This window comes from Panthera tigris, chromosome C2 (genome assembly GCF_018350195.1).
Source record: "Panthera tigris isolate Pti1 chromosome C2, P.tigris_Pti1_mat1.1, whole genome shotgun sequence".
Lineage (NCBI taxonomy): Eukaryota > Metazoa > Chordata > Mammalia > Carnivora > Felidae > Panthera > Panthera tigris.
In genome coordinates this window covers 122,669,540-122,696,875 of record NC_056668.1, presented here as the reverse complement: position 1 = coordinate 122,696,875, position 27,336 = coordinate 122,669,540, and the positions used below count along the sequence as shown (strand labels likewise).

The 27,336-nt window shown below is 50.2% G+C and overlaps 1 protein-coding gene across 2 annotated transcripts; it reads right to left on the bottom strand.

The window, feature by feature from the left end:
* Window positions 1-1,328: 1,328 nt before the first annotated feature.
* On the bottom strand, window positions 1,329-25,740 carry RBP1 (retinol binding protein 1). 2 transcript variants are annotated; one of them, XM_042998995.1, is made up of 6 exons: window positions 25,504-25,659; window positions 24,871-25,049; window positions 18,843-18,977; window positions 7,211-7,283; window positions 3,423-3,524; window positions 1,329-1,572 (listed from the first exon to the last, which is right to left on the bottom strand). In XM_042998995.1, exons 1-5 carry the CDS (start codon window positions 25,574-25,576, stop codon window positions 3,442-3,444), a joined length of 543 nt encoding a protein of 180 aa, XP_042854929.1. In that variant the 5' UTR covers window positions 25,577-25,659; the 3' UTR covers window positions 1,329-1,572; window positions 3,423-3,441. The 2 variants fall into 2 exon arrangements, with proteins under 2 accessions (XP_042854929.1, XP_042854930.1); XM_042998996.1 differs by lacking the exon at window positions 7,211-7,283 and having other exon boundaries at window positions 25,504-25,740.
* Window positions 25,741-27,336: the final 1,596 nt, after the last annotated feature.

Below are 27,336 nucleotides of genomic sequence, written 5' to 3'. Positions count from 1 at the left end.
TTGTCACTGTCGACATGTTGGATAACTCTTCCATTGGGGGGGGGGCGGCTCTCCTGTGCATTGTAGGGTGTTGAGCAGCACCCCTGACCCAAGTTGTTAAATCAAATGTGTCTCCAGACATTGCCAAATGCTCCGGGCAAGGGCGAGATTACCCTCAGGTTAGAAATAATGGTCTAGGGCAGTGATTCCCAGTTCCAGTGGCATATTAGATTCACACGGGGAGCTTTACAAACTACTGACGCCTGGGTCCCACCTGGAGATACTCTGATGTAACTGGTGCTGAGGAGCAGCCCAGGTAGAGGGAATTCTGCAAGCTCTGCAGGTGGTTCTAATGGTTAGCCAGGTCTGAGAGCCACTGGTCTAGTGCTTGGCAGTCTACAAGTGTAATATGCATTACAGGCTTCACAGCACACCTGGATGGAAGGGGAGGTAGCTTGTTCGTGTGGTTTTCTGACTTGAGAAGTGAGATCCAGAGACTTGTGGTGTTGTCCTGAGTGGTGGAGTGGGAATCAGAACTCCGCTCGTCTGGCTCCTAACCCACTCTTCCAAGGGCCAGGGCACAGCCTAAGCAGAATTGATGTTGAAGGGGGTCCTGGATGGAAGTCTTCCATTGTGCAGTGCTTTTCCTCTATCCTGGTCTCTCGTTTCCTCCCTTTCAGTTTCCCTGAGTGTCTCTATGCCAAGGCACACTAGCAGTCATTTACACTTTAGCGTGAACATGAGCTAGTCTCCCTCTTCTAGAGGGATTTGCCAGTTATGCCTCATCGATAACAGTGAGAAGGAAGGCTTTACATCAGCTCATAAGTGAGGTGGAACAGTTTTGGGGTGGTAACCTGTGTGCTCATGACACCTCTGAAATCAAGTCCGACTGGTAATTGCCTTTGATTAAGGTTCACCTCATTCTAGCTTTGGCTTACAATTCTATCCAGTTCCATCTCATTCACGAATCATTTTTAGAGCATCTCCTACGTGTATAGTATGGAGTTGGAGATCGGTGGTGGCTGCATCTCCTTACCTAGGCTTTAAGTTCCCAGGTGGAGGGCATTTTTTCCTGCTTCTGTGGCATTCACTACATTTTGGTCCTGACTAGACATGTACCATGCAAGGTATTTAACACGTGGATAACTGAATGTCAGCTCACACATCCTGAACCCAAGCCTGTGCTCCTGGGGAAAGACCTTACAGGTGCAAGGTCAGGACTAAATCTGCAGGTGTGTGGGTGATATTTCTCCTTCAGCCCAGGGATGGCATCAGGAGAAGCTGGCTTCAGAAGCCCCAGAGAAAAAGTGAGCACAGTGGGGTTCTGAAGCTTCTTCAAAACAGATGTATTGAGCAGAAATCACTTTTATTGGGATGGCTTCGTTTTAAGGAAAAGAAAAGAGACAAAGCCAAGAGAGAGACTCTGCTAACAGATGCCTAGGAGTGGCTGGACATTTCTGCCCCATGCTGTGCAAAGGAGGGGATCCTGGCCCACACGTCCATGCCACTCATTCTTGGAGATCAAGGTCTGCTCAGGCTTCAGTGCACTTTCTTGAATACTTGCTTGCAGACCACACCCTGCACTCTCATCTCCTGAAACAAAAGCAGATGCTTGTCATTGGCCAGAGCAAAGTCACACTTGGGGCTCAGTGCATACAGGGGCAGGAACTTCGAAAATACTTAGCGCCTGCTGTTTCTCCTCAAGAGTTGGTTCGAACTAACCAATACCTTAGAAAGTCGTTAAACTGGATCAATGGATGTTGGGCCCTGCTATGACCTAGGCAGGGCTGGCTGGGAAAAAAATGTGGCTCAAAACGGGCCAGCAGGACCCTCTGATACCTCCCCTCCCCCTACTACACTCAAGGAGCCAAAAGGCTTTCAGAACCTCAGTCCTGAGCCCAAGACAGAGTCTGTGCCCAAGCTTGGAAGAAATTGGGCCCAGACACATGGCTTAACCCCCAGAGGATTCAGTAGGTCGCCAAGGCCAAATCTGCAAACGGCGTGGAAATTCTAAGCTTCAGCTACACATTAGAGTACCTGGGGAGTCTGAAAAAATGCCTGGGTCCCAGGCTAGACCAGTTATATCAGTGTCTTAGTGGGTGGAGCCCTGGAATTGCTATTAGTAAAAGCTCCCAGGTAGTACTCAAATGCAGACCAGAAAGCTCATGCCTTGCTTACAGGACAGCCCCTGCTGAGTGGCCGGGGGGAATGACACACGGAGTGTCACCACACATTCCAAGTTTTGTTTTGTTCTGTCTTGTGTTTTGAAGGAGGCTGGAAATCTGAATATTTATGTGACATCTCCTAATTTTTAAATTGTTCCCTAAAGAAGTGTGAAGCTCCCTGATGGCCAAAGAAAAGAGGTCCAAGCCCTCCCCGCCCCCATCCCGCCATTTGCAACCTCTGGCATAGGGCCACAGAACTACTGAGCTGAAAGAGCCAGTGGAGACCACATACCCATCTACCCTCATTGCTCTGCAGTCGAAATAGAGGCCTGGGGAGAAGACAGGCTCAAGGTCAGGCACTGCGTTAGCCTAATGCCTCTGAAAATAATGCCCTCGTGCCTCTTCCCAGCATTCACACGGACTCGGATCTTTGCAGAACTCCTATGTGGTAGGATGGCATTTTGCAGGGGAGGCTTGAGGGAGGAAGGTACTTACTCAAAGGTACCCAGTGAGTCAAGAGTTGAAGAACCCAAGTCACCTGGACCAGGCTCTTTTCTCAGAAGGAAGGTAGCCGGGGAGCTCCAAGGGAAAAGGAGTGATGGGAGGTTTCCTTTTGGAGGACATGTGTTATTTTAGCTCTCCAGATGCTAAGCCCCTTCTTCTGGATTTGTGTGTACTATTCCCAGACAAAGGATGGAGCAGAAATGGCTTTGACCTGAGTTCCCAAGCCAGAGGCCCACACCTAGGCTTCTGAACTGACAAAGGCTTCTCGTCCCCTGACCTAGAGTGTTGAGAAGCTTAAAGAATTCTCCTTGATTCTAGCCTGCCACAGCTTGGCCTGGTGAACACAGACATCATTTGGGAGCAAATTTCAGTTCTTCCGTCTCCTAGCTGTGTAATTTGGATGTGCGCCCCATGTTCTCATCTCCAGAATAGGACCCCTAATAGCAGCTGGCCCATAGGGCTGCTGAGAGGACAGAGAGAGATTATGGAATGCAAAAGAGCTTAGCTCCATGTCTGATGCTTAGCAAACGCACCTCTGTTCCTCATGTCTCTGACTGGACAGCTGAGTCAGCCTAGACCTTGAAAACTCGGGGCTCAGTGTTTAAAATCACTCAAAGGTCTTCTTCAGGCCCTTGGAAGAGAAGTTTCAGAGCAGAACCAAGGCCCAGCCACAGAGTATTTTTCCAAGGTCCACTGGACCTCAACAGTGATTATAGTCTCTGGACCCTGTTCTGCCCCCCCCCCCCGCCCCCACCCCACACACCAGCAACCTACCAGGTGCAGCTCGTCACCCTCAATCCATTGGGTCCAGCCACGTCCCTCCTTTTCCCCCTTCTGCACACACTCGAGCTTGTCCCCGTCCCAGCTCACCGTGGTCTGCCAAGCAAAGGAACAGGGTTGTCAGTCCTGAGCAAGCAGCCCCAACCTTGTTTACCCAGGGTGTGCTCAAGTCAATTTCATTACAGAACATTTGCAGCCTAACTCCGTCCACCATGTGTCTTATTACAACATGTAAATCAGTTTTATTTTATTTAATTATATTATTTTTTAACATTTATTTATTTTTTAGAGAGAGAGAAAGAGGGGCAGAATGCGAGCAGGGGAGGGGTAGACAGAGAGGGAGACACAGAATCCGAAGCAGGCTCCAGGCTCTGAGCTGTCAGCACAGACCCCATGCGGGGCTTGAACTCATGAACTCTGAGATCATGACCCAAGCCAAAGTCGGAAGCTTAAGCGCCTGAGACATCCAGACATCCCTATTTTATTATTTGTTTAAGTATTTCTTTATTTTTGAGAGAGAAGAGTATGTGTGTGCGAGCAGGTTAGGGGTAGAGAGAGAAGGAGAGAGAGAATCCCAAGCAGACTCTATATTGTCAGTACAGGGCCCGACGTGAGGCTTGACCTCACAACAGTGAGCTGACCTGAGCTGAAATCAAGAGTAGGGTGCTTGACCTACTGAACCACCCAGATGTCCCCTGGAAATCAGTTTTAACATTTACAAAAACTTCCCTAAATTTCACTTAAAGGGGTACTTAGGAGAGAAAAGGTCATCAGGGTGGGGCTCTCAGAGCTGGGGCTGAGTAGGGGGCTGGGAAAGGAGGAGGGGCTTCAGAAGGCTGAGTGCACCCCAGGTTGGCAGGGAGAGGCTACTGTGCAGGTGCAGTGGGCATTTCCTGTATTTGCAGCTACCCACCTCCCCTTGAACAGCCTTTCTATATGTGGCAATTGCACATTATGAGCCCTGCCTCCTCACTCCTGCAGTTAAGACTCCATTTGCCCCTTGTTCACTGTTTGGCTCTAGGCAGGTCCACCCTGTCACTGGGTGCCTGTGTTCCTGTCATAGGAAGGGGCCAGAGGCCATTCACTCACCGGCCTTGGTTTTACAGAGGCAAGTTTCTAGGATTCATGTGTTCCCGGCCACGTTCAGCTGTTCAGCTGATAGATAATCAGCAACAGTCTGATAAGGATTTAGGAGAGAAGAAGTCTGGGAAATGAGTATGGAGTGAGTGGGGCCACTCACTGGGCAGTGGGGACTACCTCCTCCAAACCCCTCAGCTCCCTCCAGGGCTCACTGATGACTGCTGCCCTCTGCTGTTAGGGTGAAGCCTGCAAGGCAACACAGGCACAGGGTGACAGGTGGAGCCAGTTGTGTGCAGGAGTAAATCAGACCTCTGGTCCTGGAACCTGTTTCCAGAGGGAGACGGAGATCAGGAGGACTTGGTGTAGGGACGTTCCTTTCTGGGGTCTAGAGATCACTCGGGGCACATGTCAAGCCAAAGAGAAGCTCCCACCTTCAAATGAGAACATAATGAAGTGGATGTCTGATGAGGTGTGTCATGGGCAAAGACCACTAATGACTCAAGCCACAAGACAAGATGCCCATTCACTGGGCACCCCGTCCATGCCGGGCTTACGAAGGGAAGTGGGGACTGAGAAATCAGACATTCCTCGACTTCAAGGAGCTCGTAAGAGTACTTGGCTTCCCCATCAACTTAACTTCTCTTTGTGTGTTTATCCTGAAGTCTACTCTGTATATTAAAGGCTCCAGACTCAACCTGAGGCTAAGAAAAGATCGCTGGTCCCCAGTTACGCTATACACACTTCTGCCTTTACCAGATACGTTAGAGTCAATAAGCATATTCAGGCCCTCCGTGCTGGAAAATACAAGAAATGCTCAAAGAAGAACATGGTAATAAAAAGAATACCTGTAATCTTGCCTCCTCAGAGGTAATTACTCTAACATTTTCGTGTGTTTATGTCCAGTATTTTGCTCTATGAATGCATATATATATTTCTGTTTTTAAAAAAATTAGGATTGCATCATTTATGGTTTTGGGCCCTAGTCTCTTCATTTAATGGAAGCAATTTTCCACTTCAATAAATAGTCCGCATAAGCATTATTTTAATTGTTACATAATATTAAGGAAATAGCTACATAATTTGTGGCGCCCTGCAGAAAATGAAAATGAGGGGCTCTTTTAAAAAAATGTTAGGAATTTTAAGATGGTGGCAGACGAGCATTAAACCAAGCGAGGGGCCCTTCTGTGCCTTGTGACCTGTGTGACTGCACTTGGTCACAGGACCACGGAGCTAAGCCTGCTAGTATTACATCATATCCACACACTATCATTTAGTCCATTCTGTGTTCTTGGACATTTAAGTTATTTATTATTCTGTGCTATTATAAGTAAGACTGCCTGGAATAACCCAGTTTTGAACACATCAATTTCTTGGAGTACGTTTACAGAAGAATTGTAGCATTAAAGAGTATGCATATTTTTAAGACTTTTGATAACTACTGCCAGCTTGAGCCCCAGAAAGCTCACACCTGTTTACCGTCCAACATCAACGTCAGGACACGAGCTTGAAAGAGATGTTCATTAATGGTAAGGCAGGCTTTGCTCCTGAACTAACATGTTACCCTTTCCAGATCATTTGACATCTTTTAATGGGGACCAGTTGGATACAAATAATAAAATACCTTAGCAAAAGAATGATGGATAGCAGAATTTCAGGCATCATGAGAGATGGAGGGATAGAGGGAGAGGGCAGAAGGATCTTTGGGCATAGAGAACCCTTTCTCAGAGCCCTACAATCAAGCCCATTAAAGGGAAGGATCCCTAACACACAAATGCTATGGCAGTTTCCAAAGGAGACACTTCCTCAACCCCAAATTCCTGTTGTCTCTGACCCCGGGTAAGTTGGACAGAACAGAGACTATTCTTGTCTGTACTGGATGTATACAGGGGAGGCTGAGCTCAGAGATGTTAAGGCAGTTTCTCAGGGTCACTCAGCTAACAAGGAAAGAATCTGGGCTGGAACATGAGGCTTGCAGGACTCTGTGACCCCCGTGTTTCCCAGCCTAGGGCAGGGCATCCAGCAGGTGTCTGCTAGAGTCTCTGGGGGCTGCACATACACACAGGCATTGTGCTCAGACTCTGAGAAGCTCCAGGAGAACACCCTTCAGTTCAGTCCAAACATTGTTGGGTGTGGGTGCTGAGAGCCAGAGATGGGTCCTAAAGAGATCACCGCTGAGAAGGTCAGATGGAAAAGTACCAGGCGGTTCCAGCCTGGTGTGGCTGGCGCTGGCGTTAGGGGAAACCCAGAGGCTGCAGTGCCTGGGAGGGCTCCTCATTCTCACAGGAAACATAAACTAGTTTTTGTTTTTAAGCGGCAAGGCATGCCAAACACAGTGCGTTAAGGACAAGCAGGCCAGTGCCGTAAAAGCTATCCTGGAGTTAAGGAGAGGGTGGGAACAGGGCTGGGGGACTAAACGGGGCCACAGCGCCAGGCTAAAAACTGGGACTGTGACCTGGAGCATGTTTCCAATGCCTGCCAGGGCCGCCTGCACCCGCAACGCAGCCCGCTGGCTCTGATCTCCTGGGTGGAACCCGTCGGCTGGGGAAGAAGCCGAGCTGTCCTCCATGCTAAAAAGGGCAGGAAGCTCAGCCATCATGTACACAGGGCTCCTGGTACCTGCCCCCTCCCACCGCCCACCCTCCACCTGCATCAGGTGGACCCAGTACTGTCAGTGATGAACACGTGCCTAGGAGTCAACAGACCTGGGATCTCAGTCTCTAGCCGTGAGGAATGACTGGGCAATGAGAGTAACCTCCTGAGCTTCAGTGCCCTCATCTGCAAAAGAGGGATTAATGGATCACATATTCACACCCTTGTGAAGTCCCCTCCTGCACAGACTCTGGGCTTGGCTTTGTGACTCGCTTTGGCCCACGGGACATTAGCAAGCACGAAGCATGCAGAGCTTTTATAAGCGCTTGTACGCCGGGGGCTTGGTCTTTCAGAACCCTCCCTTGTGGGAACCAAGTTGCCATGCTCTGAGGATGGCCAGGCTATCCTGGGGAGAGAGACCACGTGGAAAACCCTGGAGGACAAGAGAGAGGTTACCGCAGGAGAACTGAGGCACCCCAACTGAGCCTTCAGCTAAACATGCAGTCACATGGAACTCAAGAATTGTCCAATTGACCCACAGAATCAGGAGAATAAATGGTTGTCATCTTAAGTTATTAGGTTCAGGGCAGCTTGTTATGTGGCATTAGCTAACCAGAAGACCTACTTCACCAGGTTGTGCTGAGGATGAGAGAAAATGTACGTAAAATGCACAGGGCTGGCATAGGAGGCCCAAATAATAGTCATCAAGACCTCCAGAGTTTAGACAGGGATGGGATTTGCTTGTCCAAGCTGGACAATAACTAAAAGTCTTTTCTTTTAAGTTGGAAGTTTGTGAAGCCATGATGGATAGGCTGTTCATCGTGGCTAAACGTTTCAGAAGCTCCTTCCCTTCCTGGAGACTTGGACCCAGGAGGAGACCTTGCAGGGGCTGCTTGCTGAGCTGGGCACCCAGGAGCACTGGGATGTCCACTGCCCTAAAACTTAATTGGTTTTTGTTCAAGCTGAAGATTTGGAGACTCCCCACTCACGGCAGTGATGGCTCCAAAACGGTGATTTAGTTCTCCTGCTTGGCTAGCTCATGTTCACTTTTGGTGGGAATGGATTTTTCTATTTAAGCTTTGTATCCTATGGGAATAAACCAGCCTTTTCCTAGAGGGCCAGATTTGTCCTAAGAACAGAAAAGAGGGGTGAGGAGTCAGGGAGGAGGATGGTCACCGAAGAACAGGAGAGGAGAAATAAAGAAGTAATGTTGGAAGGGGACTGGGTAACAAACAATGGTCACTTGTTTTCTTGTGATAACTCCTGATGACAATCTTCCCCAGGACCTAAGAACTCATCCTGTGACGTCCTCTGTGGTAAGAGCCAACCACCTTTGCTAGACCAGGAGCAGTGAAATCTGGGACAAGGATTTGGCTTGCCCTGTGAATGCCGTGTCTGAAAGGGTCTTTAAGAGGTCATCCAACACAGGTTCCCAGCTCAGGCACTCTCTACTGCTTAATCCCTTTAGCCAGGGTCTAATGGGGGAATTTCAGGCAAGAGAATATTCCTGATGCTTTCCAAGTGGCATGGGAAGGCAGGTGCCTGTGGGGGCTGAGGTGGACACGATACAAACCACAGAGATAGGCAGTGTTGTCTGTACCCCCACTGTGGGCTCTGGGACTCCACCTTGGAAACGAAGGGGAAATCCGGCCACCTTCAATTTCTCTCCTCACTGCACGGACCACCTGCAAGTCTGCAAAAGGGCTGGAGTCCAGGGCAGCTGGTTGTAAAGTGAAGCCAGTCCAGTAACTTTTCTATTAAAAACAAATAACCTCTAACACTTTGGCTCTGTCAGCAGCTTTCCCAGAAAGACATGCACCAACAGATGAATGAAGACAGCTTTGCATCACTATGACAAGGGACTGTCACTTCAAAAGCCATTATCCAGCTCCCCTGACCACTTAGAAACCCCAGCTGGCACAGCTGCATGGGGACCAGTGACACAGAAAACCCGGCTTCAGCAGGCAGCCTGAGGAAGCATGTCCCAGGGGTCCCGAGGCCCCCCTTGCCCTGTGCAGGTGACCTATACTGGGAGTGACAGACTATTCACACTAAATGGACCCATCTCTTGTCAGTGACCTGGCCTGGTCCACAAACAGTGGGATTCATCTTGCCTCCCAAGAATTGTGACATTTGTTAAAGCTCTCACATGCCCCAAACACCCATTCCAACAAGCAGGGGGAGGATGGGTCACTGACCCCTCCACACTTGCCCACACAGCTCGAGGAAGCCCTGTACTTACGGACCCACCTCCCAGAGGCACCTGGGACTGCATCTTACTGTCTCTGTGGTTCCAGAGCCAGGTCAGAAGGGAGGTCTTGTTCATAGTGCTTCTTTCTGCAAAGGTCAGAGCCAGGATTGACCCAGATCTGACTCCAAAGCCTGTGCTCTTTAAATTCTGGAGGGGGTGGGGGATTGAAAAACCAGACAGTGACTAGACACTTCCTGTACATGATGTGAATTGCTAAAAGCTGCAAATTGGCCATTGCTCCTGGAGTCTGATTTTAAAGTATGCTTCACCCTTTGAGGGTTCCTGGGACAGTAAGACAGTTCACAGCCTCTGGTGCCTGTGTTAAATAAGTAAGTGGATGAGAAAAGTCAGGAAAGGTAAGAGGGAGCCTGTCAAATGCCAGGTACTTCCATGTTTCACTTGACTTTCAAGCTCTAGAGCTGATAAAAATTAGACTTAGTCAGGTAACCAGACTATGTCTCGTGGGGGTTATGGGCTGGGCATCACCTGGACCCAGTTCTTTCTGGTGGAAAAGTCCAGTAGCTGCCCACGAGGCTCGGCCCGGTGAGCAGTGTGCTCACTCTCTTCTGATCCACTCCTAGGAGGCTGGTAATTATCTAAAATCAGCACATTCAGGGGAAAAGCCAATTCTCTCTAAAAGCAGATTAAAACTAAATTAATAAGGCCTTAACATGTGAACGAGTAATCAGAGACACAAAAGCTGTTATGAGCAACTACTATAAACCAGTAAAGCCACAACAAGGCCTCTGTGGGCATGAAAGAATGCGATTCTAATGCCATGAAGGAGCTAACCGCAAATGATAACACAACTCTTAGGACAAACAAAATGATAAAATATTATGGCTAATCTTGACGTGTCATTTTTAAAATTCCTTAAACATTCTGGAAAGCACCCAGGATCAATTTTAAAATAAGAAGCCCTCAGAGAGCACAAGGCCCCATGAGGCCAAGGTTCTGGATGGGGAGGAGGGAAATGGGGCTGGAGAAAGTCACAGGGCTCATGAGAAACTGTGCTCAGCCAATACAGGGACCCAGCACTGAGTGCCCCAATCTAGGGGCCCTAAGGCTGGGCTGGAACCAAGCTATGCCACAGAGCAGCTCAGCCTAAGGGGAAGGCAGATATGTAAACTGGCATTGACACCACTGGTGTTCTGAGTTGGGGTGGGTGGTGGGTACCCAGCCCAGTGAAGGGACAGGGAAGGCTTTCTGGTGGAAGTAATAGCACCACTGTCATTGTCACCGTCACCATCATTACTCTAACAATATGTGCTGAATATTCACTATGCACTGGGCAGGGCAGGGTATTAAATACAGCCTGGGTTGTATCTTCCTGGAGCACTTCTCCCATTTTACAGATGTGGAGACTGAGCCTTTCAGGTCACCCAGCCACGAAGTGGGGAGATGAGATGTGAGTCTCACTGGACTAGAGTCCATGTTTTTGCCTACTGTGCCCTGCAGTTACCTGATCTAAGCTGATCTTCGAATGAGCAGTAGGATTCTCCAGCGTGGTTCTGTGCAAGGAAACATCCGGCAATCGTGCGCTCGACACCTGCACACTAGCCTTGGGTACTGGAAACAGAGGCAGGTGAGGCGAGCATCCTACTCTCAAGAGCAGACAGACTATTAGAGAAGAAGACAAGCAGAGAATTCCAACAGGATGGCAAGTGCTGAGTTGAGGCAGGTGATGGTAGTTGCAGAAGTGGGAAGGCATCTCATCAGTCTCTGGAATGGGGACAGAGATCTATCAGGGAAGGCTTCCTGGAGGGGATAATCACTGCTGGAATTAATGCTGGAATTGACACCAGAAAACACCACGGGAGTTAGTTAAGAAGCAGAAGTTGGAAAAGAAGAACGAGGGAATCCCAAACAGAGGAACAGCCTGGACAGATGCAGGGAGGCCGGAGGCTGCATGAGTGAGGCTTCTAAATGAGCTTTGCCCAGCTGGACTCTCTTGGCATGACCCTCCCCAAGGATCCTGACCCTGCTCCTCCAAGCCCAGAATTTACTGGGGAGAGGACTCAGCCTCTCTTTTCCCTCACTTTACATCTTGGCGGCTCCAACCAGCCAGACCTGAGCAACGGACAGTCTGGATGTTTGCTTATCTGGCAGGCAGAGCCAGCCTGCTACTTGAGCCAGGGCAGGGAATCAGCTTGTTATCAAGTCCACAGGGCGGGTGTGGAGGGAGGGGGGGGCTGTTGGGAGGTGGCAGGGGAGGATGTACAGTAAAGGAGGGGCCATCCTGCCAGAGTGCTCGGAGGGACTCTGAAGGGCAGAGTCCACCAGAACCTCGTCACTGCCACAAGAGCCTCTGGTTTCTACTTCTTATCTCTCAAGGCGAACAGAAGCACACAGCTCCCAGAAGATAAGAGATGCTAGCTCAGTAGCTGAAGAGGAGTCAGCAGGTCGGGATCTCTCGACTGAGAGCTCTTTGGGGTCTGGGATCCTTTTAGTCACTGCAGGATACCAAGCCCCACCACAGAATCTAAGGCAGGGAAAATGCATATCACCATTTGCTGAATGAACGAACAAATGGCAGAAAAACATTGTAGGGGTACTCTTGCAATGAGCACATTTTTATTTTCAGATAATGCAGCCGTTTTCCAAAGATGAGCCGTACAGAACTGCGTTAACCGTTGTGTGACACTGGCCTGAAATGCTGAGTCCTAGAGCACTTAGCCGTCATGCCCAGGGCCACACAAGCCAGGAAGAGTGCCAGTCATGGTTTCAACCCCCTTCTGCCCAACTCGGAACCCGCAGCCTGCTCTCTGTTACCCCATGAGCGTCTTGCCCCCATGAATGCTCTTGCTGCCAAACAGTACCCGGTAGGCTATGGGCCAGCTTGCCTGCCTGATCTGGGCATTTGCGGGGGTAGGGGGTTGGGGGGGGCCTGGTGACAGTCTTGGAGAGATGCAGGCCCGAGCCCCAATCCATCCCTACCTAGCAGGGAGACCCTGAGCAACGTGCCCCACCTTTTGAGCCTCCATTTCTTCATCTGCAAAGTGGGGCTGAATGTCCTGCCGCAGAACAAGAGCATCAGGATGAAATGAACCAAGGGGTTGCACGGACCCATTCAGTGCTGGACACAGCAAACCCTCCATAAGCAGTAGCTCCCTCTGCCATTGGCTTTGCCCAGCCTGTTCTCTCCGGCTGTGGACAGGCACGCGCCCTTGCAGGCCAGCCTGCGTGAGGTAGCTCTGCCAGCTCTTCTCTGGGTGGCCGGGTCACCCACACACATGTCACCACCTCTAGAATTTGTCTTCTGGAGAACACAGGTTACACGATGAAAGAATTAACAGTAACAGCTCATACTGATGGAGGTGACGATTACAGGCTTTCCCTTATCTAATCCTCACTGCGGAGTAGTAGGGATCCCTTACTTTATAATTATCCCCATTTCACAGACAAGCAGAGGCATGGGGAGGTGAAATAACTTGTTTCATGCCCAGTTGGCAAGTGGCATAGATGAGACTCCAAAGACGATGGTCTGGCTCCAGAGGTGAACCGGTTATGACTCAGCCAGGTTCTGCCGCAGAGAGAGCTGGGCCGTGGACAGCCTCCACCGTTGAGAATGAGATGCAAACCAGACCCCCACTCCTCTGCACCTGACAATTCCATCCATGACCCCGCTACCTCACTGGGGACACTGCATTTGACATTTCAAAAGCCTCACAGAGAAATTATTCCAGAATTGTGACCCTTAACATAACAAGGATGCCACCTCTCTCTGGTAGCAATCTGGACTCAAGACTGCCAGGATCCCAATTTGGGCTCCACCAGCTCTCTCCGCTCAGACAAGCGATATTGGTGCCGGCTTTCATTTTCTTCACATAGAATAGAGGAAGAATTTTGGCATCTTCATTACAGAATCGTGAGGCTTAAAAGAATTAATGCATGGAGGGACACCTAGGTGGCTAAGTCGGTTAAGCGTCGACTCTTGATTTTGGCTCAGGCCACAATCTCATGGTTGGCTGAGTTCGAGCCCTGCGTTGGGCTCTGTGCTGACAGCACGGAGCCTGCTTGGGATTCTCTCTCTCCCTCTCCCTCTTCACCTCCCCTGCTTTCTCTCTTTCTCTCTCTCAAAATAAATAAAAAACATTAAAAAAAAAAAAAAGAACTAATGCATGGAAAGTGTCTAGAATCCCTGGCACATGGGAAATACTCAACAAACACTAGCTATTATCAAGTGCCAAATGGATCTTGCAGTGATATGATCTACCAGTTATATTGCTTGAAGTTCTATTATTTTTACGTAACACTCATATGACAAACACACTGGAGCCTTCTGTGCTAGGCACTGGACATGCAAAGTGTGGGTTCCACTGTCTAGAATCTCAAATCGATTAATAAGTGTCACAGGTGCCCTGGGAGCAATGGCTGCAGAGAGCGACAGTGAAGCAAAAGGAAAGGATGAATGAGGTGGGATGAGGAGTCAGGACAAGGTTGGTGGAAAAGTCAAGCTCGGGCTGGTCTTCACCAATGGGTAATTATTCTTCCAAGGGAGAAATTAGGGGACTTATCCCAAGGAAGTGAACAGAGAGATGCCAAGGAGGAGGGCAAGTGAAGGTGCCTGCAAATGGTGGGATGGGGCCAAGGATATGAGGTGGGTAGGGATTGGAGCTGGAGCCATGTCCTGAAAAACCCAAGGCACCTCTGGCCTTTGCCTGCCAACCCTGGGGAGCTCCTGGGCAGTTGAGCCAGGGAGTGATACAATAAGATTCCCATTTTAGAATGTGAACGATAGGGTGAAGAGTTGAGGATGGCGGAAGGGAGATCAGTGTGAAGAAGTAACTCATGGTAAGAATATCCAATGGAATAAAGGCAGTATCTTCAGCAAGTGGTGCTAGGGAAACTGGACAGCAACATGCAGAAGAATGGACCCGGACCACTTTCTTACACCATACACAAAAATAAACTCAAAATGGATGAAGGACCTGAACGTAAGACAGGAAGTCATCAAAATCGCAGAGGAGAAAGCAGACAAAACCTCTTTGACCTCGGCGACAGCAACCTCTTACTCAACATGTCTCTGGAGGCAGGGGAAACAAAGGCAAAAATGAACTATTGAGACCTCATCAAAATAAAAAGCTTCTGCACAGAGAAAGAAACAATCACCAAAACTAAAAGGCAGCCAATAGAATGGGAGAAGATATTTGCAAATGACATATCAGATAAAGAGTTAGTATCTAAAATCTATAAACAACTTACCAAACTCAACACCTCCCCCCCCAAAAAAAAACCCCAAATAATTCAGTGAAGAAATGGGCAAAAGACATGAATAGACACTTTTCCAAAGAAGACATTCAGATGGCCAACAGACACATGAAAAAATGCTCAACATCACTTATCAGGGAAATATAAATCAAAACCACAGTAAGATACCACCTCATACCAGTCAGAATGGCTAAAATTAACAACTCGGGCAACAACAGATGTTCGCGAGGATGTGAAGAAAGGTGAACTCTTTTGCACTGCTGATGGGAATGCAAACTGGTGCAGCCACTGGGGAAAACAGTACGGAGGTCCCTCAAAAGTTAAAAATAGAACTACCCTACAGCCCAGCAATTGCACTAGTAGGTATTTATCCAAGGGATACAGGTGTGCTGTTTCAAAGGGACACATGCACTCCAATGTTTATAGCAGCACTATCAACAATAGCCAAAGTATGGAAAGAGCCCAAGTGTCCATCAACGATGAATGGATAAAGATGTGGTATACACACACACACACACACACACACACACACACACACACACACTGAAGTATTACTCAGCAATCAAAAATAATGAAATCTTGCCATCTGCACCAACATGGGTGGAACTAGAGGGTATTATGCTAAGCGCAATTAGAGAAAGACAAATATCATAAGACTTCATATGTGGAATGAAGTGGAATTTAAGATATAAAACAGATGAAAATAAGGAAAGGGAAGCAAAAATAATATAAAAACAGGGAGGGGGACAAAACATTAGAGACTCTTAAATACACAGAACAAACTGAGGGTTGCTGGAGGGGTTGGGGATAGGGGCATGGGCTAAATGGGTAAGGGACATTAAGGAGGGCACTTGTTGGGATGAGCACTGGGTGTTATACATAAGGAACGAACCACTGGAATCTATTCCTAAAATCATTATTGCACTATATGCTAGCTAACCTGGATATAAATTAAAAAATAAAAATAAATTTATAAAATGAAAAAAAAAAAAAGAATTCTTGGAAAGTGCGGAGCCTATTGCACAGGAGTAAGCATAAGAGATGTTAATAATTATTGTTATTATTACAGGCAAGAGATATTCAGAGAAGTGGGGATGGGGGAAGGGGAAAGAGATGCTAAGAAGCAGAATCTACCGAACTTGTTGACTTGTTGCCCATAAACACTTTCCATTTATCTTCACGGTGATCATTTACATGGCAATGCAGTGGTCTGTGGAACCAAAAAGCCACAGTTACTCTAACCACCTGTGGTTATGTGGCACTTAGGAATACCAGCAGGAGGCGGCCAGTTCTGCAAACCACACAGAGTCTGGAGTCAGAGAGGTGTGAAGTTGAATCCCAAGGCTATGGTTAACCAGAGATGTGACATAGGACCCAAGGGTCCCTGTCTGTAAAACGGGAGTAGCACCTCCTCTCCGGGACTGTTGGAGGATTAAATAATATATGTAAAGTGCAAGGGCAGAGCCGGCCACACAGAAGCCCCCAGATGGTGGCTGTGCTTATATGTAGGTTGGGGAGGGTTATTAACCACACAGCTACAAACAAATACCTTTGGACAAATAGACGTGGCTTTCCTTTGAATGATTTTCTTGGAGTGTAATCACATAAGTGGGATCTCAGAGCCAAAGAGTGAGATGATGTTTCGTGACTCACCGCACACTGTCAGACAGGATTTCCCCAGCCCCTCATTTCCTGCATGCAGAGCCAGGTATGTTGTGAGGACGGGTAAGGGTGGGTTTTGCAGCCTGGGTTCTCATCCATCTCTACCCTCACACCTTTCATGCCCATCTTGTTTATACAGTTCTTCCCCAGAGTCTTCTCTGCTGTCCTTGGCCCCTCAGGTCAGGAAAGAAAGAAGTGGGGGGGTGGGGGGGGTGGGGGGAGGAAGGACAGACTCACCAATCACCCTGTATTAAAGACAACCAGCCCTCTAAGGTATTTGCTGGTTAAAGGAAACACCTAGAAAAGGCTTGGGATATTTAACCAAAATAAATGTGCTCTAACGTTGGAATTTCAGGCATCATAACGGAGACCTGGAGTTTTCGTTTGGAGGACAAGGGGTGGTATGTATGTGTATGTGTGTGTGTATGCACGCATGCTCTAGCACAGATCAATTTGTGCAACACAGATGAGCCACACCAATGCTTCCCAGGGACGAAGCCATTGTGACTCAGGCACAGAGCTGGTCGGCAGAGTTTTCAGCCAACTCCAAGTCAAATACGAGTAAGTCCTCAAGCCCACGTGAGAGGTTACAATAGGACCTGAGCTGCAGGGCTGGTTACACGAGAAGCTTCCCACGGGGCCAAGGGGACCGGAAGGCAGTCATCAGCTTACAGCCTCCGGATGCCAGGAGGGGAGGGCAGAGGGGGTTTCCTGCTCACTCAGGTCTTCTGGATCCAGGCCCGGCGACCGCTTCAACCAAGAGAATATGGCAAAGTATCGCTATGTGACTTTGGAGGCAAGGCAGATCACAACACTGTCATACCCTTTTGCCTTGTGCTCTCAGCCCTCTCACTCTCGGGGCCCAGCTGCCGTGTCCTGAGGAAGCTCAAGCAGCCAGGAGACAGTGCGTGTGAGGGGCCACACGGAATGTGGGTCTTCCAGCTCCCTGCAGACAGGACATGCCGTGGGGACCACCCACCCCCCCTTTGCCCAAATTGCAGACTCGTGAACAAAATAAACAGCTGCTATTGCTTAGAGTTTTGGAACACTGGGTTTTGGAGTGGTTTGTTACACAGCAATAGAAAAATGAAATAACTCATCACCATACATAATTGTCACAATAATCTCATCAGTGCTATGACCCCCGGCTCATTTTTATAGATGACAGATAAAGTACCTTCGCCAAGGAAACACAGCTGGAAGGTGGGTCCCAGATTCAAATCCGGATCCACCTCGAGGCCAAAGCTCCTAAGTGCTCTGTCGTAGCCCGTCCTTGTTCACACACACACTACTGGGGTCTTTTACCCGGGGGCTCAGTTGCAGACCATCATGGGTCGCTGCCAGTTTGGTGTCCCCAGGCAGACTCCATCCGCAGGGACTGGACTGCACGTCTCCACTTTCATCCAGCCCCCAGAACTAGGCAGCCGGCGCCCCGGCGCAGGCTTGTTACACTGAATCATGACCAGCACATCACAGGATCCTGGGCGCGGGCCAGGCTGCTTCCTCATTTTTCTTTCTCAGGAGTTATCAAAAGCCCAGTCTTTGAACCAGCAGCATCAGCAGCATCTAGGAGCTCATTAGAAAAACATGTTCTTGGGCTCCACGGCAGACCTTCTGATTTTGGAAACTTAGGGGGGTGGGCCGCTCAAGTTTGAGAACTCCTGCTCTAACTACTGATGTGGTTCTTTAACCCATGATCTGTGGGCTTTGTCTGAGGATGTCTTTAGTGACAGGAAACTGGTTCACACAGCCTCAGGGGGAAGAAAGGGAATGCCCCGGCTGGCTCAAGTACACCGAAAGTCTTGGAGATGTGCTGGTGTCAGGGGCTCCAGCAAATCCCCAGTGTTGCAGCTTCTCTCTCTAATTTCTGCTCCTCTGCTGGCCTCATCTTTCTCTTCTGTTGGATTGCTCCACACGGCCATGGGAGATGGCATCCCACCAGCTTATGAACTTTAGAAGGACTAGAACACAGCTCTCCGCCAGTGTCCCTAAATTAAACCCCGGGAAAAGGTGAGATGAGGCAATCCCGTGACAGGTCACGGGACACGGTCATCACCCTGGTTTAAGGTGCCCAACCCACGAGAGACAGTGTACCATGACGTGCAGCTCCACTAGACCGTATGAGGTGAGTAAGGGAATACCTCCCACCAGAAGAGGAGGTGTTTCTTTGGGTGGGTGGGGAGAGCAATGTTGGTCAGAAAAAAAAACAGCGGTAACTCCCCCAACCAATACCAGGCCACCGTCAACGATTATGCTTTGCCTCTAGTCTAAGGCATCACAAGGGCTTTCGGTCCCTTATTGCACACAGTGTTGTGGCTTCACAAGGCACTGTTCCCTGTGCTATCTCCATGGTCCTCTGAATTTGCCTTGTGAGACAGCAATCATGATGCCCATTTTGCAGATGTGAAGACAGAGGCAGCGTGTCCAGTCATTTAAGGTCACTGTCAGTTGGGTAATGGAGGATTCAAGCCCAGATGTCGGCCTCTAGGACTAGCACTGCTGTCCACACCCCCATGCCTTGTCAGTCCTGTGCGCTCACCTCCAGCCTGTGATGGGCTCACAATAAGGACCTGAGGTGCTGGCCCTCAGCAGAGCTCCGAGGGAGACCTTGTAATACAGACCTTTATAAACAGACCAGTTAGAATCCTTCCTCTGCCACCAGCTGGCTGGGACCTGGGGTCAAAAAGGTTCTTCACCTCTCTGAGCCTCAGATTCTCATCCGCAAAATGGGCATAATGACACATAGAGAACTGCATCTGTTGTGGAGACCAAAAGAGAAAAAGTGCTAAAATCATTCGGTGCAGGCATGGTGCTTGGTAAAGACTTAGGGCTTGTTATTTTTCTTTGTTCCTGCCTAACAAAAAAACAAAACCTAACACAACAGTGTGATTCTTGAAAGCTACTTTGTGCATTTTATTTGGGTTGCTTAAATTCTTCTTTTTGTAATCCTCAAAAGCATGCTGCTGACACCGATTTCAAAGGTCGGAGAACTTTAGCTAAGACATGAAAGAGACTCCGTGTTTCCATTCTGGAAAGGACCCAGCAGAGGGCTGGGGGCCTGATCTGTGGCCCTTGGAAGGTTCCCCAGTCTGAGGGCGTTCACAGCTCTGTGGTCCAGGGAGTTAATTGTGCCATTGGCATTGTGTTCTTTAAAATATGAACCAGAAAAAAACCCATTAATGAGACAAGAACAGGATCAGAGAGCTGGCAAGAGTTTAAACCAAAGTGTTAACAGCAGTTTCGTGGATTTCATGTATTACCATATATAATTAGATGGATGGATGGATGGATGGAAGGAAGGAAGGAAGGGAGGAAGGAAGGGAGGAAGTCAGGGTAGGAAGGGAAGGAAACACAGATGGTTAAAAGAGAGAATTCAGAAAATCTATAAGCACGGACATGGAAAGATGCCTAAGAAGCAGCACTGAGTGAGAAAACAAGGAGCCAAGGACTGGATTTCTTTCCTTCCTTTTTTTTTTTTTTTTTTTTTTAAACTGATCAATAGATAGACAGCTTCTATATTCGAGGAAGATTTCTGACAGATCCACCAGAAACAGGAGTGGTGATACCCTCTGGGAGGTGGGAATGAGGCCAAGTAGGGGAAGGGGCCCTTTCCTTTGCAGTCCACTCTCTCCTTCGCTATTTGAATTCTCTTTTTCCTTTTACAATAAAAACAAAGAAAGCAACAGAGGGGTGGAGGGCCGCAAGCCGGAAGGCAGGCTCTGCGGAAGGGGTCATCCTGAGTTCACAGCTGGAGCTGAGGGAGAAGCCTCAGCCTGGGCAAGAGGCACCAGACTCCCAAATGAACAAAGGTGCCCCCTCCAGGGAAAACCGGCCCCAGTGTTCGAGGTGGGATGACAAAGGGCCCTTCTGCCACCACTGCGTGGAGCCGGGCTCATGGCTGTGATTCCGACCCAGGCTGTCTTCTCCCACAAAAGCTGCTCATGCTGGGGACAGCTGGGAACAAAGAAGTCCATCATTATTCATTCCAAGGGATTCCCTGGCCTGAGTGGGGAACACTATCTGGGTTGAGGAGAGCCCTCCTCCTGCAAGCCCTCCCACCCCGCCAAAGCTACCTGTGCTGGATTTAATACGTGATATTGGCTTCAAACTGGGCCCGAGATTTGCTTTTAATGGATAAAGGCATGCAGGTGGCAGCGGAGAAAAGCTAAGCCCAGTCTTCACACATTTCCGCCAAAATGACAGTCCCTGCTGCCTGCAGGTCACATAAAATCTGAATAGGACAGACTGGAAATGTGAGCTGAGTGATCCCGGGCCACACAGATCTGCATCCTCCACCTCTCAGTCTGGGGACAGACCGCTGAGCCATTCCAGGTGGCTCTGGGCCTGGATGGCAATGTCTCTGGGGGGGTCAGATGATGGACCAAACCAGCTGGTGGCCCGGGGCCCTCTGCAGCTGACTGTATGGTTTCCCAGTGTCTCCAGAGATGCACGTACACAGAGATGTTTCTTTCCTCCAGAGCAGGGGTTCTCAAACTTCAGCCGCATCAGAGCCATGTGGCGCACAAACCGAGCCCCAAGCCACCGGCCCCACCCAGACTTTCTGATTCCGTAGGCCAACAGCGCGGCCGGAGAATTTGTGTTTCTAACAAGTTTGTGCGCTCCTGTGGCTGGTGTCCGCTTCAGGACACTTTAAAGAACTCTACTTTAAAGAACCCACAGTGCAAACAAAGACAAAGGGCTCCTTGATCCTGGACTTCAGGTTAACAGAGCAGGGTGAGGCCTGGGCGGTGTCCCATCTAAAGGGACAGCTCTGACAGTGCCCCAGGGGTCCACACGGCACAGGAAGAAATGGGCACCCAGTGTTTTCAGCCATCTTGACTGTGTTGGTAAGAACAGGCAGAAATATGGGTTTTTCTATGAAATCTTACAATTTTTGGCAACTGGCTCTGAAAATTTTCAAACACTGTGCAGGCCAAACAAAAACACATCTGCAGGCCAGATTTCACCCTCTGGCTGCTGTGCTAGAGCACACATAATGTTCCCATAGAAAGGCAGAATCGGAGGTCTCTGAGCCAGCAAGCCCCTGGGCCCTTAGGGAAGGATGTCAGTCTGACCAAACCTCTCCCGGCAAGGGGTCCCTGCAGCCTGTCAGGGTCACACGCAGGCTCCCTACTGGGTCCTCATCACTCCTATCTTCCCCAGTCACATCTGGCACTCTGGTATTTGTGGACTACACATCTCCCACCTCCCAGGCTCTCTCACAACCAGGCCTTTTTGGACTCCTAGGCCTTCACACACACGGCTCCCTCGGTCCAGAATGCACTTTTCCCGTCTCTGCATATGCCCTAATGCTTACTTGTCTTTCAAGGCCTCCCTCAACCAGGCAACTTCGCTGCTCCCTCACCCCTCTACACTGTGTTCCTCAGCTCACTGTACTGCCATCACTGAAAAAAAATGGCCTGGGTGTTCCAGAAGGCCTTGCTGCTTCTGTGTCTCCAGGGCTGAGCCCAGAGGCCAAGGTGGGACAGGTCTGAAGTAGCATTTACCAACTTCTGTTCTCTTGGCCTTGGCCTTCCTCTTGTCCCCTTTCTGCTTGCCTGGCTATTTCCGGTCTATCCTTCAAGCCACAGTTCAGACTACTTCCTGTGAGAACCTTCCCTGACCTCCCAGATCCAGGGGGGGGTACCTCTCTGGCTGTCCTGCCCCCACCCACATGCTATCACAGGATGTCTGGCCTCCCCCACTGCCCTGAGCTCTATGAGGGCAGGAATCTTGTGCAATTCGTCTCAGTAACACAGGGGTTGCAAAGATATGGGTAAGCGCCATAAAGTGCTTGTAGGACCAAGAAAGGAATGAACAAAACAGATGAACAATCCCAGGTGAGAAATGAGACCCTTGTGATGTGCTGGGAAGGAAATGTTAGAATCCAGCCAACTTGGTCCCGAGAACAGATTGGCCTCCTCCTGGCCACTGCTCCCGGCTGGTGGGTGCCGGAGTGTGTAGAGCAGAAGGGGCAGCGGTAAAAGTTAGCTTTGGCAACTGCCTGGCCCAGGACCCCAGGGGGACTTGGAGACCTCAGCCCCTGCGGCCTCTTGGCAGGCAGCTCCTCTGGCCCTTGCAAGCCTCAGGCTGGACAGTCGCTGCAATTCGATTATCCTCCGCCCTCCCCTGGCTATGCTCTTCACCGTAGGCTTCCATCCAGCTGGCAGCCAGAGAAGGACTTCTCTGCAATGCAAAGGGTCAAGGGAAGGCCGGAGCAGAGAGGCCGTCCACCCCCCCAACAGCACCAAGGTGAGTGAGTGCCATACACTTGGGAGAGGGGCGCCCTGAGTCCTGGGACAGCAAAGGTGACCATGAGCCCTAGTCCAATGTCATTAGTTTGCCCAGCTGCTGGGCTCCCTGATCTGCTCACCTGGGTTGTCCTGATATCCTAATGCTGAGTTGAGAAAAGGAGGAGGCCATGTGCCCCTTCCTTTGTGTCTGAAACCTTCGTTTCTTCTACCCTTTTCCTCTTGGGTAGAAGCCACCTCCTCCAGAAGTCCTTCTGGGTTCCCCTCCTCTAGGTGCTTCCCTTTGTCACCACTAATCACACTATGTTCTCTCTGTGTGTCTGTCTTCACCACAAAGACTGTGAGTTCCTGGCACATCAGGGATTGCGACACCCTCCTCCACGTCCCTGTGCCTGGGGCCGTGATTAGTGTGTGAGGAACGTGGTAGGTGCAGTGCAGTGGTTAATGGCAGGGACTCTGGAGCTGACAGACCAAATTCAAACCCTCCCTTGGCTACTTACTTAACCTCCCCAACGTCACACAACAAGAAATCTTGCCTCAGTTTTCTTATCTGTGAAATGGGATTGAAAGCGGTATTGTGAAGACTGGGTTAAAATAAAATGGGAATAGTACGTGGTAACAGTATGTGGTACACAGTAAGCACTCAACAAGCACTGGCTAGTATTACCAGGTGATCAACATACGTCTCATGCAGTAATGGATGAGGGAGGGAAAGCAAGACGGAAGGCAATTAGCCAAGTAAGTATAAGCAGGCACATTCCAGAGGCTGCAGTGACCTAAAACAAACAGAGATGTCTGATGTGCTCTGTGAGTACCCTAAGAGTGAGCTGGGGACAAGAGGTGTCCTTAGTTCCATCCAGCAGGCCAGGGAACAGATCGTGGACAGTAATCTGGAAGGCAGAGCCCTCACCTTACCAAGGCAGACCCTGCTGCCGGTCTCCTTTCCCACTGCGAGCCTCTCTGAGGATTAAGAGGCCCTGGGCCTTCTTAAGGCACAACGGACATGTTCCTACACCAGTATCGGCCTCTCCAAGGACACTCCCTGCTGGCTACCCCCTCTTCTGCCATCACTCCAAACAGCAGACTCAGACATCAACTCCTGACTACCTTCGGATGAATCAACAAGCCAGGGGTGAGTAGTCCAGGCCTGGGATTCCACACTCTGGCACCTTCAACCACAGCCCCAGCAAACCTCTGCCATCTGGCTTCTGCAAAGGTGACCGGCAGACAGGGGCCTGGCAGGAAGCAGAAGGGTAAGCTTCAAAGCGCAAAGGCCTAGGGTTCAAATCCCATCTCTTACAAGTCTCTTACCCTCTTGGAGCCTCAGTCATTGTATATTATGGGGTCATGGATCTCTCCCTCATTGGGCTATGGTGTAAAATAATAGTGTGGTGCAGGGCACACAGCAGACCCTCAGTAAGTGTTGGGAGGGGGAAGGGAGATGGTGGGTGGGGGGTGCTCCGTCAACAAGCAAAGCAGGTCCCTGGGGGTGAGCATACAATACTAGCTCTGGACCCAAGACTGAAAGGGATGCTGGGAGCACCCAGACCTTCCAGTGACCCAAGAATGTTGATAGAGACTTGGGGCTGACCTTCTAGAATTTCCTGTGGAAACGCTAATTGGGGTCTCTGGGTCATCAGCTTCCCACCCTTGGGGATAGGCTGCTCACTTCCCTCCCCCTCCTGCAGGAATGCTTCCTCTAGCCTGGGCCACCATGGCAATGACCTACTGAGTAGGGGTTGGCTGCAAGGTTCAAAGGAAGCTCAGCAGGCAGTGGAATATAGGGTGGGGAAGGGGAGGGCCAGGAGCCAAATCCCAGCTCGGGACAAGGTGGGGCAGGTCAGAGGCTTTAGGGAGATCACGATATCCCCTGCTTCCTAGAATGGCTTCATGCTAGGCTATACAGGAAGTTTTACACTTCAAGAGTTCCCTGTGTTTCTTTCCTCCTTTCCTTCAGCCTTCCTCCACCTGGCCCTAGTACAGGCAGAGGAGAAGAGAATCAACAGACTTGCCTAGAATTCCAGCCCAGCCCCTCCCTAGCTACTCTGGGCATGTTACTCATCTCTTTGAGACTGTTTCCTCATCTGTAAAATGGTTATACTCCTACCACCCTCATAGGTTGTCGTGAGGATTAGATAAAGTCAAATGTATGAAACATCTGGCTCAGTGCCCGGACACAACAGAGACTCAACAATCTGCAGCTTTCATATCCATCACTATCCTGTTTGGGCAGAGGGGGATGCTTGATAAGTGGGTGCTGCCTACCTTGAGGGCTGGGAGTATGAAGATCCTTGGTCCCTAAGAACATAAGGGCCCTCGCCTCCCTCCCAAAGGAAGTAGTCCAGACTTCGGTCAGGCCCCCTGGGCAGGAGATGCCCTGGTGTATGCAAATCCTCACCATGCACTTGCGGTCATCTATGCCCGTCAGATCCTCCTCAAACTCCTTCCCAACCTGGAAGTCCATGATATAGTTCCTGAAAGTGCTCAGCGTGCGGATGATCATATGGTCGCCGTCCTGCACAATCTCTTTGTCTGGCTTCAGCAAGTTGGCAATTTTGCGCAAGGCCACGTTGACATCTGCAGGGGATGAGGGGGTAGAGGGGACAGAGAATTGGCAGGAAAATTCAGATAACTGTCTCCAAGGTAGCGGGGTCCCAGGAGCCGGCTCCTCCCCGGGGCAGCACCATTGGGGTTTCCTGTTCGCTTAGCGCTGTCTCAGCCAGCAACCGATTCTGCGCATTCTTTTTTTTTTGCAACAAAGTTTTCTGGCCTTATGCTGACCCTGTACCAACAAAACCTAGCAAACTAGACCCAGCTTTCCTAATGAAGTTATCCAAGTCTAGAGGCAACTATCAGATGTTTACCACCAATTAGTCCTAACAACCCCCACCCTCCAAGTTGGCGGCCGAAGCCCTTTCGCTGGCCGGCGCACGGGGCGGCGGCTGGCCCAAGCAGAGGCAGGCGGGCCCTCGGGAGGGCTCTGCGGGGCCCAGCCCTCGTCCCCGAGCGGCCGGCCGGGGCAGCAACTTACCGAGAGCGCGCAGGTACTCCTCGAAATTCTCGTTGGCCAACATCTTCCAGTACCCGGTGAAGTCGACCGGCATTTCGGGGGCTACTGGGGCGGGACGGCCACGGAGCAGGCAGGCGCAGCGGCTATCGACGCGGTCGGGGTGGTGGGCGGCCCGGAAATGTGCGCCCGCCGGGGGCAGGGGGCTCCGAGGGGCGGCGACAGCTGGATTCCAGGCGCGCACAAAGCCCGCGGGAGGAGCCCTCGCAGCCGTCGCTCCGCCCCCTTCGCGGGGGCGGGGCGGGGGCAGGGGGCGTCGGAGGGCCAGGTTTGTCTCTGGCCTGCGGCCACCTTCATTCAGTGACCTGAAGGTCACTTCCAGATGGAGGAGGAGATGGGGGTGAGGAGGGGGGAGGTGCTTTAGTGGCTTCAAGTCTGGTTCCTGAGGGATTCCTTCCAACTCCTTGAACGTCTCACATTCAGCAGCCACTTAAGGGTTAACAAACAGTCTCGGAGGGTTTGCCGGAGTGGTTAGGAAAGGAGCTGGTCACTGATCTTTGCTCCTGGCTAGTCGGGCTGGTGAGCGGCCAGGGTCAGAAAAGCTGGGGAGTTGCATTCTGGGCCAGAAAAGTGGGCACATTTCCACATCCCTCCCCCAAATAAAAGCAAGGTTGATGTTGTTTAAAGTTAAGTATGGCTGAAAAGGCCCTCTGGGTGGTTACGATACAAAGAGAAGTTTGAGATCCCTGCTCTATGCAAATGTAAGCAATGATCAATATACTGTTGATTTTTTGCCTCCCTTTTCATCTAATGGCAGCGAAGTATTCCATAGTGTTCTTCTCACTGTGCTTTTTTCCAGTTAATATATTCCAGAGACCTTTCTACTTCTATACATAGAAAATGTCATTCTTTGGCGGGATATTCCATTGTTTATCTAGCTTGCCCACCACCGATGGACATTTATTTTGTTTCCAATCCTTTGCTCTTAGAAACAGTTCCACAGTGAAGATCTTTGATCACATTTCATTTCCCACCGGGTGGGTATGTCAAAGTGCTTTAAAACCTCTGCCTTTGCCAGTAAAGAGATGACATAATCGTGTGGGTTGACTTTTTGACCTTCCATTAAAGACTAAGTATCTCTTATAAATTGCTTCTTGCACAAATCAAAGCCTGGGTGACAGCAGGTACATTCTCTTCCTCCCCTAGCACTGCCATGGCTTTCCCCTCCCCCACTCCCCCCTCCCACCCCCCCACCCCCCAGCCTGGGGCTCATGCTAGTCCTTGCCTCAGACTGCATCTTGCTGAGTTGGGAAAAAAATGCCTCTTCCTCAGAATAGGGGCAGTTTCATCGCAGGGAGTGCCTTGGATTTTAAGCCCCTCTTACCCAGCTTGCTCCACACCAGGATTTCCCATCCATGGCACTGTTGCCATTTGGGGCCATATAATTCTCTGTTGGGAGTGGTGGTAGGTTGTCCTATGGATTGAAGGATTTTTGGCAGCATTCCTGGCTTCTACCCACTAGATTCCCCCAACCAAAAGGATGTCTCCAGACATCGCCAAGTGCCTGGGAGAGGGGTGCAGAATCACACTGCTCTAGACAGCCGTGCCCCTATCAGGTCGGTTTCCCATCTCATCTCACCTGGCTCTGGGACCCTCAGGCCATCAGTTGTTCACCCTGATCCTGACTCTGCGTCCCTCCCTAGCCAGCTCAGGGCTCATCTCGGTGGACAGCCAGGACACCCTGTCCCAGCCCTGCCCAACCTGAAGGTGCAAGAAGAAACCCCTGTGGCTCAGTCAGATGGATGGGTGGATCCTGGCGTGGACTGGGTTCTCTGTGGCATCTACTCAGGGCCAGCC